Source organism: Trichomycterus rosablanca, chromosome 14, assembly GCF_030014385.1.
Source record: "Trichomycterus rosablanca isolate fTriRos1 chromosome 14, fTriRos1.hap1, whole genome shotgun sequence".
Lineage (NCBI taxonomy): Eukaryota > Metazoa > Chordata > Actinopteri > Siluriformes > Trichomycteridae > Trichomycterus > Trichomycterus rosablanca.
In genome coordinates, this window is record NC_086001.1 from 17,753,967 (window position 1) to 17,770,682 (window position 16,716).

At 39.5% G+C, this 16,716-nt stretch overlaps 2 protein-coding genes across 2 annotated transcripts; both read left to right on the forward strand.

Annotated features, from left to right (window-relative positions):
- Positions 1–1,678: 1,678 nt before the first annotated feature.
- On the forward strand, positions 1,679–15,065 carry LOC134325989 (tripartite motif-containing protein 16-like; the record flags this gene model as incomplete). The annotated part of the gene is made up of 7 exons (XM_063008186.1): positions 1,679–2,269; positions 2,386–2,481; positions 4,096–4,329; positions 4,784–4,943; positions 5,267–5,326; positions 10,730–10,988; positions 14,801–15,065. Coding segments are annotated over exons 1-7 (1,665 nt in total), but the record flags the coding sequence as incomplete, so codon positions are not given.
- Positions 6,760–8,234, forward strand: LOC134325991 (DNA-directed RNA polymerases I and III subunit RPAC1-like). The gene has a single exon (XM_063008189.1). The coding sequence runs from the start codon at positions 6,760–6,762 to the stop codon at positions 7,804–7,806; it is 1,047 nt and encodes a 348-aa protein (XP_062864259.1). The 3' UTR covers positions 7,807–8,234.
- Positions 15,066–16,716: the final 1,651 nt, after the last annotated feature.

The following is a 16,716-nucleotide window of genomic DNA, read 5'->3' on the forward strand; positions in this document are numbered from 1 at the left end:
GAGCTGCGGTTCATTGAGGGAAACATGAATTCCAACATGTACTGTGACATTCTGAAACAGAGCATGATCCCCTCCCTTCGAAAACTGGGCCTCATGGCAGTTTTCCAACAGGATAACGACCCCAAACACAACCTCCAAGATGACAACTGCCTTGCTGAGGAAGCTGAAGGTAAAGGTGATGGACTAAACCCAATTGAGCACCTGTGGCGCATCCTCAAGTGGAAGGTGGAGGAGTTCAAGGTGTCTAACATCCACCAGCTCCGTGATGTCATCATGGAGGAGTGGAAGAGGATTCCAGTAGCAACCTGTGCAGCTCTGGTGAATTCCATGCCCAGGAGGGTTAAGGCAGTGATAATAATGGTGGTCACACAAAATATTGACACTTTGGGCACAATTTGGACATGTTCACTGTGGGGTGTACTCACTTATGTTGCCAGCCATTTAGACATTAATGGCTGTGTGTTGAGTTATTTTCAGAAGACAGTAAATCTACACTGCTATACAAGTTGTACACTGACTACTCTAAGTTATATCCAAGTTTCATGTCTATAGTGTTGTCCCATGAAAAGATATAATAAAATATTTGCAGAAATGTGAGGGGTGTACTCACTTTTGTGATACACTGTAAATAAGCATAACAGAGTGGACATGGTATGCTTTACCACATCAATAAACCTTTCTAAAACATAAAAAAAAAAAAAAAGATTGATTAAAGAATGATTTTTACTCTGCTTTTTGTAGATGATTTTCCTCCAAAAACATATGCTACTTCCTGAGAGTCATGTGACTAGAGGAAGAGTCAGGGAGACAGTCTAGACAGATTTTCCTTCACAGTAACAGCTGGGACAGTTGATTCAAGGACACAACTTATTTTAAAGACTTTAAGTATTAAAAATGTATTAATAACAAAAAATAACATTTGGTGAGAAATATTATAAATAAGGCTATACAAAAATAATTAAAAATGTAGAATTTGTTTGTTTTTTATTACTTATATTTGTAAATGAATTTGAGAAAACATGATTGGGTTTAGCCTACTTGCGCTAAAATTGAGTAAACATTTTAAATTAATCCTGGGAACACAATTGTTTTCTATGGTAAAGGAGGGTTAATCATGTAAGACAAGCTTTTAGAAATATGTATTAGCCCATTTTTACACAAAATATACCATATTATGTCATGGGGACTCAAATGGCACCAAATGCTAGGTATGACCCGGTACAGTAATAAAAAATTAAAAGTAAAATAAATAACAAAAATGAAGAAACATATTTTTTTCATATAACCAAGGATGTAGTAGTTAACTAGTCACTTGTACTAGTTACTACAACCACATTATAAAAGTCATACAGCATGGGTACAGCAACGAATCATAAAACATACTACAGTAAAGGTACAGTTATAATAAAATATAGAAGATTAACAACGTTTGAAAAACGCAAATTTTCATATAACGAAGGTTGTAGTAGTTAACTAGTCACTTGTACGACTTACTACAACAACATTGCAAATTAAAAGTCCCACTGCATGAGTACAATGGGTCATCAAAAAATATAAAAAAATAACAGAAATTGAGAAACGTAAACACAAACATAACGCTCACAAACTAAACCAGGAAGTCTGAGCTGCTGTAAATAACTTGCTGTGTTTACTGGTGTTTTTGTTTGCGTGTAGAAAAATGGCCGAGTCCAAAATTTTAGTAACTCAGGATGAGTTCAGCTGTTCAGTCTGTCTGGAAACACTGAAGGATCCAGCTGCTATTCCATGTGGACACAGTTTCTGTATGGTGTGTATTAATAACTGCTGGGATCAGGAGGATGATAAGGGAACATACAGCTGTCCACAGTGTAGACAAACCTTCACTCCAAGACCTGTTGTGAGGAGAAACACAATTCTGGCTGGAGTTGTGGAAAAACTGAAGAAAACAGAACTTCAAGCTCCACATCCTGGTCACTGTTCTTCTGAACTTGAAGTTGTGGAGTGTGATTCCTGCACTGGGACAAAATACAAAGCTGTTAAATCCTGTCTGGTGTGTTTGGCCTCTTTCTGTGAAACTCACCTTCAGCCTCATTATCAAATTCCTTCTTATAAGAAGCACAGGCTGGTTAAAGCTTTCAGACGACTCCAGGATCAGATCTGCTCTCAGCATGATAAACTGCTGGAGGTTTACTGTCGTACTGATCAGCAGTGTATCTGCCTGATGTGTATCATGGATGATCATAAAGGACATGATACAATATCAGCTGCAGCAGAAAGAACTGAGAAACAGGTAAAATATTATACAGCTCTCTTTAAGAAGTAACAACTCATTAGCATTTACACTGCCGTTGTTTATGTGGTGCTCGTACACAACACAAGTAAATTCTGAATTGTTATTCTGTGTAGAAGCAGCTGCTGGAGATCCAGAGAAAATTCCAGGAGAAAATCCAGAACAGAGAGAAGGAACTTTGTAAGCTGATAAACGCTGTGGAGTCTCACAAGGTAAATTTTACGAACAAAAAGCTCTCAGGATCAGTTCGACTCTCATCCATTAAACCAATCTCCATTAAAAATGAGATATTTTAGATCTCAGGTAACCTTGCAAGTGATGGAGCCTTTTTTTGTTCATGAATTTTAAAAAAATATTTAAATTCTGCCTGGTTAGTTGGTGATTGATGCTGTATAATGCCTAGTTCACACTAAACGACTTTTGCCCAGATTTTCGCTCGCTGACTGGTCAGCACTAGATTTGCCGGCTCGGGAGCAACTCGGTGTTTGCTCGGCAATCGAAACTCGGCTCTCAATCGCTATGTGTGAACTACCCAACAATTCGACCCGACTGGCTTGCCGAGTGATCGCAGAGCGCTCACCGGGTGAAACAAGATTTCTAGCATGTCAAATATCTCAATCTGAGTTGCACAACTGGCAATGAGTGCTATGTTGAACAGCCAAATGAGAACGCAGGATACAGTGTGAGGGGAAACGCAGGGGAGGAGTTGTAAAAAGGTGGGACAGGGGCTTAATATAGTTTATATCAGAATACACCAGCACACACACTAGTTTTACAGTATTTCTGACCTGATTGTTCTCTACAAAACATAACACCAACATTGCAAAAATATTTATTAACCTTTAACTCACTATAGAACAATCCAAACCAAATCCACTCAGATTCATTTATTTTTTCTCCTTGATTCAACGCTGCACATTAGCGCACAAACTTTGATCGCTCGCTCCTTGTTGACGTGCATTTATGGACGTGTTATCATTAAACCCCTCGTCACTTCTCGCGTTTGTTTTCATGACAAAACATAGTTTGGGAGACCAGAGAAGCTTGCTTGCGATTCCAGTTGGTGATAGATCGTGTAGTATGAAACCCCCTATTACCGATCAGTCGTGTAGTGCGAACTGTACAGCGACCCGGCAAATCAGAAAGTCGTGTAGTGTGACCTTGGCATAACAATTCTGAGGTTGTGCTAATAATTATGAGAGTGATAAGATCAGATTAGGACTTTGACTGAGCCACACAAGAAGATTATTGATTGTTGTTTGGATCAAGATGCTTAAACATAAATTATAATGATAAGATTTCTGAAAAAGACTTAAGAAGATCACTACATTGAATTTCCCAGTTCTGGCCAGGCCGCTGTTTCCTGATACTAAAAATAATTTCTGTAACAGTATGCTACCACCAGCACATTTTACAGTATATATAATGTGTTTAGGTTTTATTAGATTTAATCCACATTTAACTTTGAATTAAGGACATACAGGAGCAGGTGTGTTATATCAAAAATCTGTGAGGTAATAAAACATGCTGATAGATGCAGTAAAAACTAAAGTGATGATGAACACTGAAGAAGTGCTGAAGTTTAAGGTGTAAGGTAGAAGACTGGAACTATTTCTTATATTTGGGAAGTAGAGTATCATATACTGCATCATGTGGATTTGATGATGATGGTAACATTTTCAATGGTATGAAAAATCAGGCCATTTAGCACCATCACCAAGCTATGAGTGTTGAAAGTCTTAGTCTGGCCAGTAGTTACATATGAATGTGAAGAATGGACAAATATCTGAGTGAGAAATGTTTCCTCTTTCTGAATCTTCTAACAGTGTTCTGCACAGACATCAGTGAAGAACATTGAGAGGATCTGTACTGAACTAATCAACTCAATTAACAGAAGATGCTCTGAGCTAAAAGATCTGATCAGAGATCGAGAGACAGCAGAAGTAAGTCGAGCTGAAAAAGTCCTGCAACATGTGGAGCAGCAGATTGTAGAGCTGAAGAGGAAAGATGCTGAACTGGAACAGCTTTCACACACAGAGGATCCCGTTCATTTCCTCCAGGTAACAGCACTAAAAATAATTATATTTTTGCTGCACCAGTCCAAGTATAAAAAAATATGAATGTGAAAAACATTGATGACAATAGCGTCAAAAATGTTGAATATTTAGGTAATGGTGCCTCTAGTGGACAGGTAGTGAAATAACAGGGCTTGTGTTGCTTGATGAAGAATGTTATGTTTAAACTGTAGGATTATTTAATAATGCATTTTTAGAGTCGTTGCTCATAAAAAACTGGTCTATACCTGAATGCTTCTTTTATACCCAAAAACATCTGAAATATCTGTTTAAGATGTTTTTGGAACATTTTACAATCTTCACAGTAGTATAAAATTGTCCTTGTATCAACTAATTTCAACAGTTTTACAGGCACAAGTTTATTAGTTTATTAGTTGAATCATTTGTGATTCATCATGATCTTGTTGTTTCTCTGTGAACATTATCTGTCTGGATGTAGAATTTTCAGTCTCTCTCGGCTCCTGCTGGATCTGCAGAATCTGCCGCCATCACAATCAGTCCTTTCCTCTCATTTAATGATGTTACAAAGTCTGTATCTCAGCTGAGAGAGAAAGTAGAAGAATTCTGGAAAGAGCAGTGTGAGAAGATACCAGATGAAGGTGAGTTCAAGCCCTCAGTGTTCCATTGTCTCCAAAATGCTTCAGTACTAAAACATCAAACAAAACAATCAAATCCACCAACATGAACATTTTACATCTAACAACATCATTCATTTACTCATTAACTCAGTACTGGTCATGGTCACAGTGAGTCCAGGGGTGAATGAAATACACTCACACTTGGTCAATTACCCAGTCTTAAGGTCAATTTAGACAAACACTTGGAGAACATGCCAAACTTCTTACTGGCTGTACCTGCGACAATTTCTTGTGTAAATATGTATTTACTGTGATTAGTGATTGTACTGTTACTCTTTCTGCAGTGAAGAAAGTCCGGATTACTTCACCTCCTGAACCTGAAATTAGAGAAGATTTTCTACAATGTAAGTTTCTCACAAGCACCCAAACATACACAGTGCAGTGAAAAAGTATTTGCTCCCCTCAGTTATCTGTATTTTTACAGATTTGTCACACGTTACTAGTTCAGATGCTACAGCAGCTCAGTTTGGTTATTTCAACAAAGATCTGCTCTTGTTATTTGGAATCATTGTGTTTTTGTATTACACAAGTGTTTAATCTTTAAATCATGAACTGATGACCAGACGTTCTTCTTTAGCCCTGAAACACCATCACACAACCACCACCATGACTGACTGTTAGTAAGATGTTTTTATTGTAAAATGCTGTTTTAGCTTCATAGCAAGTATAAGAATTCTGACTCATCAGTTCACAGAACATCATCACCATAAAGCTTGAGGGTCATTTAGGTTCTTATATTGGTAAATGAGAGGCGAGGCTTTATGTTCCTCTTAGTTAACAGTGATTTTACCTTGTGACTCTCCCATGGATTTTATTTTTGCTCAGTCTTCTTCTAATACTGGAATCATTAAATCAGATCTACATTGAGGTCAGCAGGTCCTGCGGTTTCCTAAATGTTTATCTGTGTATGTTTTCCTTGATGAGACATTGATGAGCTCTCAAAGCAATCTTAACTGTTCCAAGTGTCATATGGAGATCATGGTTCTTACTGTGGTTCGCTGAAGTACTAAAACTTTAGATTGGCTTTGTAACTCTTTCCAGACTGATATATTACAATTACTTTTTTGATCTATTTTGGAATTTGTTTGGACAGGGGTGACGTGGTTCTGACAGTGATCATGCCTCGGATTAGGGACATATTGGCTCCTTGCTAAAGACCACTGTTCCATGTACTTTTGTTTAATAGTTATTTAAAATCACCAAGAACTTCAGGGGTCATGAAGTTAAAACAAGTAAAATAATCATTTAAACTGCTGTCTGTATATTTTTGATCCAGGAGATTTTATGAGTCTCAATCATTCATTCACAGAAACTCCTGAAACACACACACACACACACACACACACACACACACATACACCAACACACATTTACACAGACACAGTTACAGAGACACACCCACTCACACACATGCTTACACACATTCACATGCATGCACACACACACACACTGAAACACACACAATTCAAACAGCTTTATTAGCATGACGTTGTGATTGTTGTTGGATTGTGTGTTGCTGGTGTGTGTCTGTGTAATGTTTGTGAATGTGTTGTGTTTGTGGGGTGTTTATATATGTCTGTGTAGTGTGTGTGTGTAACATTTGTGTGTGTTTGTGTATTATCTGTGTGTATGTGTAGTGGCTGTGTGTATATGTGCAGTGTTTGTGTGATGTGTTTGTGTAATGTGTGTGTTTGTGTAATATATGTGTTTGTGTATTTTTGTGTAGTCACTGGTATCTGGTTGTGAGTCACTGAAAGACAGAACAGCAGATAGAAACATGGCGATGCCTATGAGCAACGTGGATGAAATCCGCGACAGAGTGATTTTGGGTGAATTTGGTGTTAAAAATGTTCATTCCACACATTTCCCTGGAAATTACCCTGGTTATGATGACACATGGGACTTCAGAAAATTTAAAAAGAATTTCAGGCTTGACATTGTTCAAATGGATGAAAACACATTGGAGTTTGATATGGTGGGAATAGACGCTGCCATTGCCAATGCTTTCCGGAGGATACTGATCGCTGAGGTCCCAACCATGGCAGTTGAAAAGGTTTTCATTTACAACAATACATCTATCGTTCAAGATGAGATCTTAGCCCACAGACTCGGCCTGGTACCAATCAAAGCAGATCCTCGTCTTTTTGAGTACAGAAATGCTGGTGATGAGGAAGGCACTGAAATTGACACAATTCAGCTTCAGTTAAAAGTAAAATGCACAAGGAATCACAGGGCATCCAAAGACTCATCAGATCCCAAAGAGCTGTACCTTAATCACATGGTGTGCTCCAGAGACATGAAGTGGGTACCTATTGGAAACCAGGCTGATGTGTTTGCTGATGCTAATATTGGTCCTGTGCATGAAGACATTCTCTTGGCTCAGCTGCGGCCGGGTCAAGAGCTAGACATAGTCATGCACTGTGTTAAAGGAATAGGCAAGGACCATGCCAAGTTTTCCCCAGTGGCCACTGCTAGTTATAGGCTACTTCCTGAGATCACATTACTGGAGCCAGTAGAAGGAGAAAAAGCTGAGAGATTAAAACGCTGTTTCTCAGCTGGAGTGATTGAACTGGAGAATGTTGATGGAAAACAAGTCGCTAAAGTAGTCAACAGTCGACTGGACACATGCAGCAGAGAGGTGCTCAGGCATGATGACCTTAAGGGTTTGGTAAAACTAGGAAGAGTGCGAGACCATTTCATATTCTCAGTGGAGTCTACGGGAATCCTACCACCTGATGTGCTGGTCAGTGAGGCAGTTAATGTACTCATTGCCAAGTGCCAGAAATTTCTCAGTGAGCTTGATTCAGTGTCTGAAATGGAATAGATGAAGGATTTTGGCCCACATGCACAGCAGTCATCATAACCAGGACCTAAAGACTGTAAAACTGCAGGATGTGGGAGTGCATGGTTAAGAAACGTTTACTTTCTGAATTATGAAATCAGTCATTCAGACAGCCCTGAGGATGTAAGAGCCACTTATCAACACGGGCTACAGCAAAGTTATCTTGACCTGACACAGCTCAAGTTCAGTTCAGGTTTATAAAGCAACACAATTGTTTAATTTACGTGTCACTTGACTGGCCTGATAATAGCTATGATGTACACAGAAAAAAGTATGTCAGCATTGTTGGCATTTGAGGTCAGTATGTGATACCACAGACAGACATTTCGACACTTCAGTGTGTACTGAGAAAAGCAAAATAAAACATTAAACTCTCAATTAAGAAATGCTTAAGGGTATTGCCATTGTATGTCTACATCTTTTTCTTCTTTTTCTTTTTCTTAGTAATAATAATAATAATAATAAAAATAATTTGTAGTCAGTAGGCAATGTGCTTGATTTGGACTAGTGTTTGGTTACATCCAGTTCAGAGTAGTGGCAAGATTAATTAATAAATAAATAAATAATACTGCAAACACCTTCATAATAAATGCTTAGTTTTGTGAGAGTTATGACATTACAGACAGCAGTAAAAAAAATCAAATTTTCTTTAAATAGGCCATAGACTGATCAGTCATGGCATTGGGACCATCTCTTTGATTCTGCACTGTGTCCGTTTTGTCGGCTCCACTTGCCATATAGAGGCACTTTGTGCAGTTACTGACTGTAGTCCATCTATTTCTCTACATACTTTTTCAGCCTGCTTTCACCTTGTTCTTCAATGGTCAGGACCACCACAGAGCAGGTATTATTTGACCAGTGATAGCTCAGTGGTAAAGGTACTGGACTAGTAAACACAAGGTTGCCGGTTCAAGCCCTGGCACCACCAAGTTGCCACTGTTGGGTCCCTGAGCAAGGCCCTTAACCCTCAATTGCTCATCGTGTAAGTCGCTTTGGATAAAAGCTAAATGCTGAAAATGTAAATGTAAATGTGTAGTGTTTGTGTAGCTTTTGTGTTTGTGTGATTGTGCAGTGTATCTGTATGCCTTTTCAGTGACTGTGTGTATGTGCAGTGTTCATGAGTTTGTGTTGCAATTGTGTGTTTAAGTAGTATTTGTGTGTATGTGTAGTGTCTGTTTGTATTTGTGCAGTGTTTGTGTAATTTATGTGTGTGTTTGTCTGATTGTGTAGTGTCTTTGTGTATGTGTAGGGTGTGTATGTGTTTATGTAGTGTTTGTGTAACGTACGTGTGTGTTTGTGTGATTGTGTAGTGTCTGTGTCGTATAGTGTTTGCATGTGTTTGTGTTATGTATGTGTTTGGGTGTACGTGTAGAGTCTGTGTACATGTGGTGTTTGTATGTGTTTGTATATGTTTGTGTAGTGTATGTGTGTATTTGTAGGGTTTCTATGTGTTCATGTAGTGATTGTGTAATGTATGTGTGTGTCTAGTGGCTGTATGTACGTGTAGTGTTTGTATAATGTTTGTGTGGTGTCTGTGTGTATGTGTAGTGTCTGTGTGTTTGTGTAGTGTCTATGTGTACATGTAGTGTTTGTATAATGTTTGCGTAGTGTCTGTGTGTTTGTGTGGTGTCTGTGTGTATAGCTGCGTCCGAAATCCCTTACTTCCATACTCAATAGCACGCGAAATGAGGACGCGAGAGCGGTTAGTATGTCCGAATACATAGTATACACAAAGAGGTACGCGAGAAGTACCCGGATGACCTACTTATTGGGCAGCCATGTTTGAGTATGCAAGCAATGCACACTTGCGTTCCGCTAATGTATCCCATAATGCAACTGGAGCTGCGTAGGCATTCGAAGCGTAATAAGAAACAAGAAAGATAGCGGCCCTCTGAGTCCTCTGTTTACAAGTGTAAGTAAGATAAATAAAATAAAACATTTTAAAGACGAATAAATAACAAAAAGACGACAAATATCCAAAAATTTGGTGAGTGGTGTTTGTAATGAGTCTGTAACTATGGTGATATTACGTCATCACGTCCTCACGTCATCACTTGACGTTGGTAAGATGGCGGATGTAGTACGTAGCGGTGTTGTGTGCATACTGCACGATTCTGTACTGTAAGTATGTACTTTTTTACCGGCCGAGTAGTGCATACTTCCTCCAATCTAGTACGTACTCTCTAAGTATGCGATTTCGGATGCAGCTTATGTGTAGTGGCTGTGTGTTTGTATGTGTTTGTGTAGTGTCTGTGTGTTTGTGTAGTGGCTGTGTGTGATTGTGTAGCATTCGTGTGTGCTTAAGTAGTATTTGTGTTTGTAGTGTATGTATGTGTTTATGTAGTGTTTGTGTAATGTATGTGTGTGTTTGTGTGATTGTGTATTGTCTGTGTGTACGTGTATGTGTGTGTTTGTGTAGTGTTTGTGAGTGATTGTGTAGTGTCTGTGTGTGTGTGTGTTTGTGTAGCATTCATGTGTGTTTGAGTAGTATTTATGTGTATGTGTAGTCTGTGTGTATTTGTGTAGCATTTGTGTGTGTTTGTATTGCATTCGTGTGTGTCTGTGTGTATGTGTAAAGTTTGTGTGATTGTGCAGTGTTTGTGTGTATGTGTAGAGTTTGTGTGATTGAGTAGTGTTTGTGTGTATGTGTAAAGTTTGTGTGATTGTGCAGTGTTTGTGTGTAAAGTTTGTGTGATTGTGCAGTTTGTGTATGTGTAGAGTTTGTGTGATTGTGCAGTGTTTGTGTAATGAATGTGTGTTTGTTTAGTGATACACTCTCTCACCCACACACACACTTAGACACACACACACTGTACTCACACTGTACCAACACACACACTCTCTCTCTCTCTCTCTCTCTCTCTCTCTTCTATGTTAATTGGTTTATTTTGTGTTTCCTCTCCAGATGTTTGTCGGTTCACACTGGATCCAAACACAGTAAATAAAAACCTCCGTCTGTCTGAGGAGAACAAAGTGGTGACCTGCAGTAAAACATTACATTCGTATCCTGATCATCCAGATAGATTTGATCGTTACTCTCAGGTTGTGTGTAGAGAGAGTGTGAGTGGATGCTGTTACTGGGAGTTTGAGTGGAGTGGGGATGATGGGGTTGATATAGCAGTGTCATATAAAAGCATCAGCAGGAAGGAACGTGGTGATAGATAGATAGATAGATAGATAGATAGATAGATAGATAGATAGATAGATAGATAGATAGATAGATAGATAGATAGATAGATAGATAGATAGATAGATAGATAGATAGATAGATAGATAGATAGATAGATAGATAGATAGATAGATACTTTATTAATCCCGAAGGAAATTGAGGCCTCAGTAGCAAGTTACATAAATCAAAGTCAAAAAGTAAGTAATAGTACACACTACAGAGATTTACAATATACAAAAAAGTATCTGTATAGCCACAACACACAACAAAAACAGGACCTGAGGGTACATATGGTACATGTGATACATATGAAGGTGTTATTTCAGTGAACACTGCAAGGCTAGTATGGATTATTAGTCACAGTTGTAAGATATAAATAATAAAAAGAATTTAAAGTGAATTATAAAGTATAGAGTATAAAGTGAAACCACAGTGCAATATAGGAAATGTAAGAAAAAAGTACGAAAATGTGCAGATTTATGTACATAAGGTGCGGATGTGCTGTCAGTGCATGTGCACATTAGTGCCCACAAATGTGAACACTCACGTGCTCACCCACACATTCACATATTATTGTACATGTACAAGTGACACAATTCTGTTACATTCAGTCCTCAGTTCCTCCCCGTCCCCTCTGCGTAGAGTTAAAGAGCCTAATGGCTCTGGGAACAAAGGATTTCCTGAGTCTGTCTGTAGAGCAGCTCTGTGACAGTAGCCTGCCACTAAACACACTTCTCTGTTGCAGAAAAGTTGTGTACAGTGGATGGTTTTGGTTGTCCATAATGGAAAGCACTTTGTTCAGAGTCCGTCTCTCTGTTACAGTAACAAGTGAGTCCAGCTCTATTCCGACCACTTTTCCAGCTTTCCTGACCAGTTTATCCAGCCGTGTTGCATCCCTCTTCTTAATGCTGCCTCCCCAGCACACCACACTATAAAAGAGAGTGCTAGCAACCACAGATTGATAAAACATCTGTAGGAGTGTCCTACCTATGCTGAAGGACCCCAGCCTTCTCAGGAAATAAAGCTGTCTTTGTGTCTTTTTGTACATAATGTCCGTGCTTTCAGACCAGTCCAATTTATCATCCAGCTGCAGTCCAAGGTACTTGTAGGTCCTTACTAACTCCACATTAGACTCCTTAATAGAGACTGGCTGAAAGGGATGCCCAGATCTACGAAAGTCCACCACCATCTCTTTAGTTTTCGATGAATTTAACTGTAGATGGTTCAACTGGCACCAAGCAACAAAGTCATCCACCAGGTTCCTATACTCCTCCTCCTGTCCATCCCGTACACACCCAATAATCACAGTGTCATCAGAAAACTTTTGCATGTGGCAAGTCTCTGAGTTGTAATTAAAGTCCGATGTGTATAGTGTAAACAGGAAAGGGGAAAGCACAGTCCCCTGTGGTGCTCCAGTGCTGCTAACCACAGTCTCTGAAGTACAATCCCTCAGTCTGACATACTGTGGTCGGCCAGTTAGGTAGTCCGTGATCCATGATACCAGGTATGGGTCCACTTGCATCCTGGTCAGTTTATCCCTTAGTAGGAGGGGCTGGATGGTGTTGAAGGCACTGGAGAAATAAAAAAACATGATTCTCACAGCGCAGTTCCCCTTGTCCAGGTGAGAGTAAGCCCGATGAAGAAAGTAGAGGACAGCATCTTCTACACCCACCTTCTCCTGATAGGCAAACTGTAGTGGGTCCACAGCATGCTTAACCTGGGGTCTGATGAGATGTAGGAGCAGTCTTTCCATAGTCTTCATTATGTGTGACGTTAGTGCAACAGGCCTAAAGTCATTTAGCTCACTGGGACACCCTGATTTTGGCACCGGAATGATGCATGACGTCTTCCACAGTGTTGGGACCCTCCCCAGTCGCAGGCTCAGGTTGAAGATGTACTGTAAAGGTTCACCCAGTTCAGCAGCACAGGACTTGAGCATTTTAGAAGACACTTTGTCCGGGCCTGCAGCTTTCCTTGTGTGAAGTCTTTTTAGCTGACCTTTAACCTGATCCGCAGTGATGTAAGGGTGAGACGGAGGAGGGGTGCTGACGACTTGGTCTGAAGCGCTGGTGAATAGAATGTGTGAAGAGGGTATTGAAGAGGCTGTGGTGTCTGTGCAGATAGCCTGGTGGAGGTGAGTGTGGGTTTGCATATGAGAAGGTGAGGAGTTAACAGCTGGACAGGCGTGAACAGTAGAAGTAGCAGGATCCTGGTGGGGGGGAGGTTATGGGTGTGATGTCGTGGCAGTCAGGAACAGTTAGTGCTGGAACAGCAGAGTCAAAACGGTTAAAGAAGATGTTGAATTCGTTCGCTCTCTCCCCGTTTCCATCTATTGTGCTGTTCTTCCTCTGCTTACAGCCTGTGATGGTCCTCATTCCATCCCATACCTCCCTAATGTTATTCTCCTGCAACTTTTGTTCAACCTTCCTCCCATACGCTCCTTTCGCCTCTCGTAAGCAGACTTTTAGTTCCCTCTGTACGTTCCTCAGCTCCTCCTGGTTCTTGTCTTTGAAGGCCCTCTTTTTTTTATTTAGAAGGTCCTTGACATTGCTGGTAATCCAGGGCTTGTTGTTGGTGAAACAACGCACAGTTTTCGTGGGAACATATAAGTCCATGCAAAAGTCCATGTAATCTGTAACACAGTGTGTAATGCCCTCAATGTCCTCACCATGTGGTTCCTGCAGCACACTCCAGTCAGTGGATGCAAAACAGTCTCTGAGAGCCTCCTCTGCTTCTGCAGTCCATTTCCTGAAGGTTCGTGAAGTTGGTGGTTGTCTTTGGACGAGGGGCTTGTAATGAGGTTGTAGATAGACTAGGTTGTGATCTGATTTCCCCAGAGGGGGCAGTGGTGTGGTGGTGTATGCATCCTTAATATTACTGTAGAAGAGGTCGATTGTTCTGTTTTTCCTGGTCGGACAGTCTACATATTGATGAAAAGCAGTGAGTGTAGAGTCCAGATTAACGTGATTAAAATCACCAGATATGAAAAAGAAAGCGTCCGGATGCTGTGTTTGAAGCCTCGCGATGGTAGTGTGGATGACGTCACACGCCGTCTCTGCGTCTGCCCGTGGAGGAATGTAAACACAGACAGCAATGGTGTGGGAGAACTCCCTGGGCACATAATAGGGTCGCAGACTCACCGCTAGCAGTTCAATGTCCCGACAGCAGATCATCTCCTTCACAGTTACATGCCCATAGTTGCACCATTTTATGTTAACAAAAAGCGCAAGTCCCCCACCTTTGCTTTTGCCGCTGAGTTTGTTATTCCTGTCCGCTCTCACGGTGGTGAAGCCGGTTATATCCACGTTGGCATCGGGAGTGTTGCCGGTTAGCCACGTTTCCGTAAAACAAAACAGACTGCATTCACGGTATATCCTCTGATTCCTCACCAAAGCCGCTAGCTCGTCCGTCTTGTTTACCAGCGAGTTCACATTTCCCATAACCACAGAAGGAACAGATGGTTTATATCTTCTGCGCTTTTCCAATCGCTTAGCTTTTAGCTTAGCACCGGCTCTGCATCCTCTGTATTTGCGCTTGAGTTCCTCCGGGATGGGGTGCGTTATGCCGAAGCGCCCCATTGTCCGAAGTTCCAGTAGGTCATCCCTCAAGTACACGAAGTTTGTACCACTAGCGTGATTTAAATTCAACTCCATATCCATAGGATACACAAAGGCACACTAAATACACGCTAAAAAGTGTAAAAACAGACAGAAAAGAAAAGAAAAGTACTGTATTAAAGTACCGCTACACAGAGCTACTGAGCAGGCTGCCACTCGCTGCGGCGCCGGAAGTCGAGAGTGATGAGTGTGTGTTTGGATGTAATGATCACTCCTGGAGTTTAGACTGTTCTCCATCCAGATTTTCATTCTGGCACAATAACGAAGGGACTGAAATTCCCATAATGCCGAGTTCCTCTAGAATAGGAGTGTATGTGGATTATGAAGCAGGAACTCTGTCCTTCTACAGCGTCTCTGATACAATGAAGCTCCTCCACAGAGTTCAGACCACGTTCACTCAGCCCCTCTACCCGGGGTTTGCAGTTGGTTTAGGATCAAAAGTGAAACTGTCAGATTTAACAAATTCAATGTAAAATTTACATGAAAGTGTAACATTAAACTGTTTGAGTGATTTTAGAATCTGTGAGGCAGTGATACATTTATGAAGATTTTCTTTTTCAATTTATTAACCACCATTTATTCAGTGCTGTGAAAAAGTATTTACCCCCTTTCCTGATCTCTTCTTTTCTTAAATATTTATCATCTAAATGGATTCAGATATTAAAACTAAATTAAATAAAAGACAAACTGAATAATTAAAAACATAAAAGAGAAAATTTGTGTACATTACAAAATGGTAAATGTGATAATTTTCACCTTAAACTTCTTTCTTCTTAAGTCTATTATAACCCCAAATCAGAAAAAGTTGGGACAGTATGAAAAATGCAAATAAAATAATGCAAAAACTATTAAAAAGAATAAAAAATACATTAATAATAATAATAATAGTCATAAATCTGTACCCATTCAACAAGATGTAATGTATTCTAGCACCACTAGATGAGGATGATGAATTCCACATGATTATAAACTCCACCTTAGAAGTCAGCTAAACAGTAAAGATTTTAATTTGGCTTTTTTCAGTTTAGCTAATAATAAATGCAGTACAAGGAGACATTTGATTTTCAAAAAGATTTAAACAAAGTTATTTGATGGCTTTTTTTAAGGTAATCTTATGTAATATTTATTTGTTCTTTTCCTATGTACCAGAAAAGTCGTCATTGCTGCCTGCAACACCTTACAAAACAGCTTTTCTTGCCGATGTGATGTTGTATTGAAACCAAAATAAAAAAAATAAATGCCTTAGATGACATAGACTGCTCCCCCTTTTCCAGCCCTAACAACAAATTCCTGATGGTTTGGTTTTGGTTAAAGATCAGCTGATACTTTCATTCTTACTACAGTAAAACACATTGAACTGACTTTTAAAGTGAAGTTCAAAATGTTGTACAGACATCATCGCCATCTAGTGGTGCTAGAAATAAATTACAGCTTGTTGCTTGGGTACAGATTTATTATTATTACTATTTTATTTTTATAATATATAAAAATTAGAGAGTGTTTATGGCTCTTCTGTCCCAAGTGTTTTTGTAACGTGTTGTAGACCTGCACTGGTGACTGTTTTTGGTATACAGGAAAGAAAAGCCCGAATACATATGAAAAGGTGTTATTTGGCAACCCAGCACTGTGTAAATATTGGACAGAACACATGATGGGTTATTTTAACTTGTTGTGTTGTGCAGTTTAACCATTGTGCTGAGCTGTGAGGTTCTTTTTTTACCATGGATCAACTACTGTATGTAACTTTACTGCAGCTTGTATTTAAATGAAAGGTTTACATTGCTGTCTTCAGGATTTCCTCTTTAGTGATATTTAATGTTAATAGCTGTTCTGATCTAAAAGATGCTGCTGCCTTTGACCTTTAAAACTGAGAAGTGATTTTTGAGATAATTAAAATAAGTTAAATGTTTATTTTGTACTTTGGTTTTATATTATTTGTACAAACATTTGTTTTATGCAACTTTAAACCTGTAATAAAAGATGAAAATTTTAAATGTGTCTTTATTTGCTTTAACTAAGCTAAAGTTTTTAACAGAGACAAAAATGACAGTTTGTGTAGCAGGGCTGGACACGCCTCACTATTGAAGTGGAAGGTAAACCCACACT

Coding starts and splice junctions, on each gene's coding strand:
- LOC134325991 (XM_063008189.1), top strand. CDS start 6,760: ATGGCGATGCCTATGAGCAACGTGGATGAAATCCGCGACAGAGTGATT.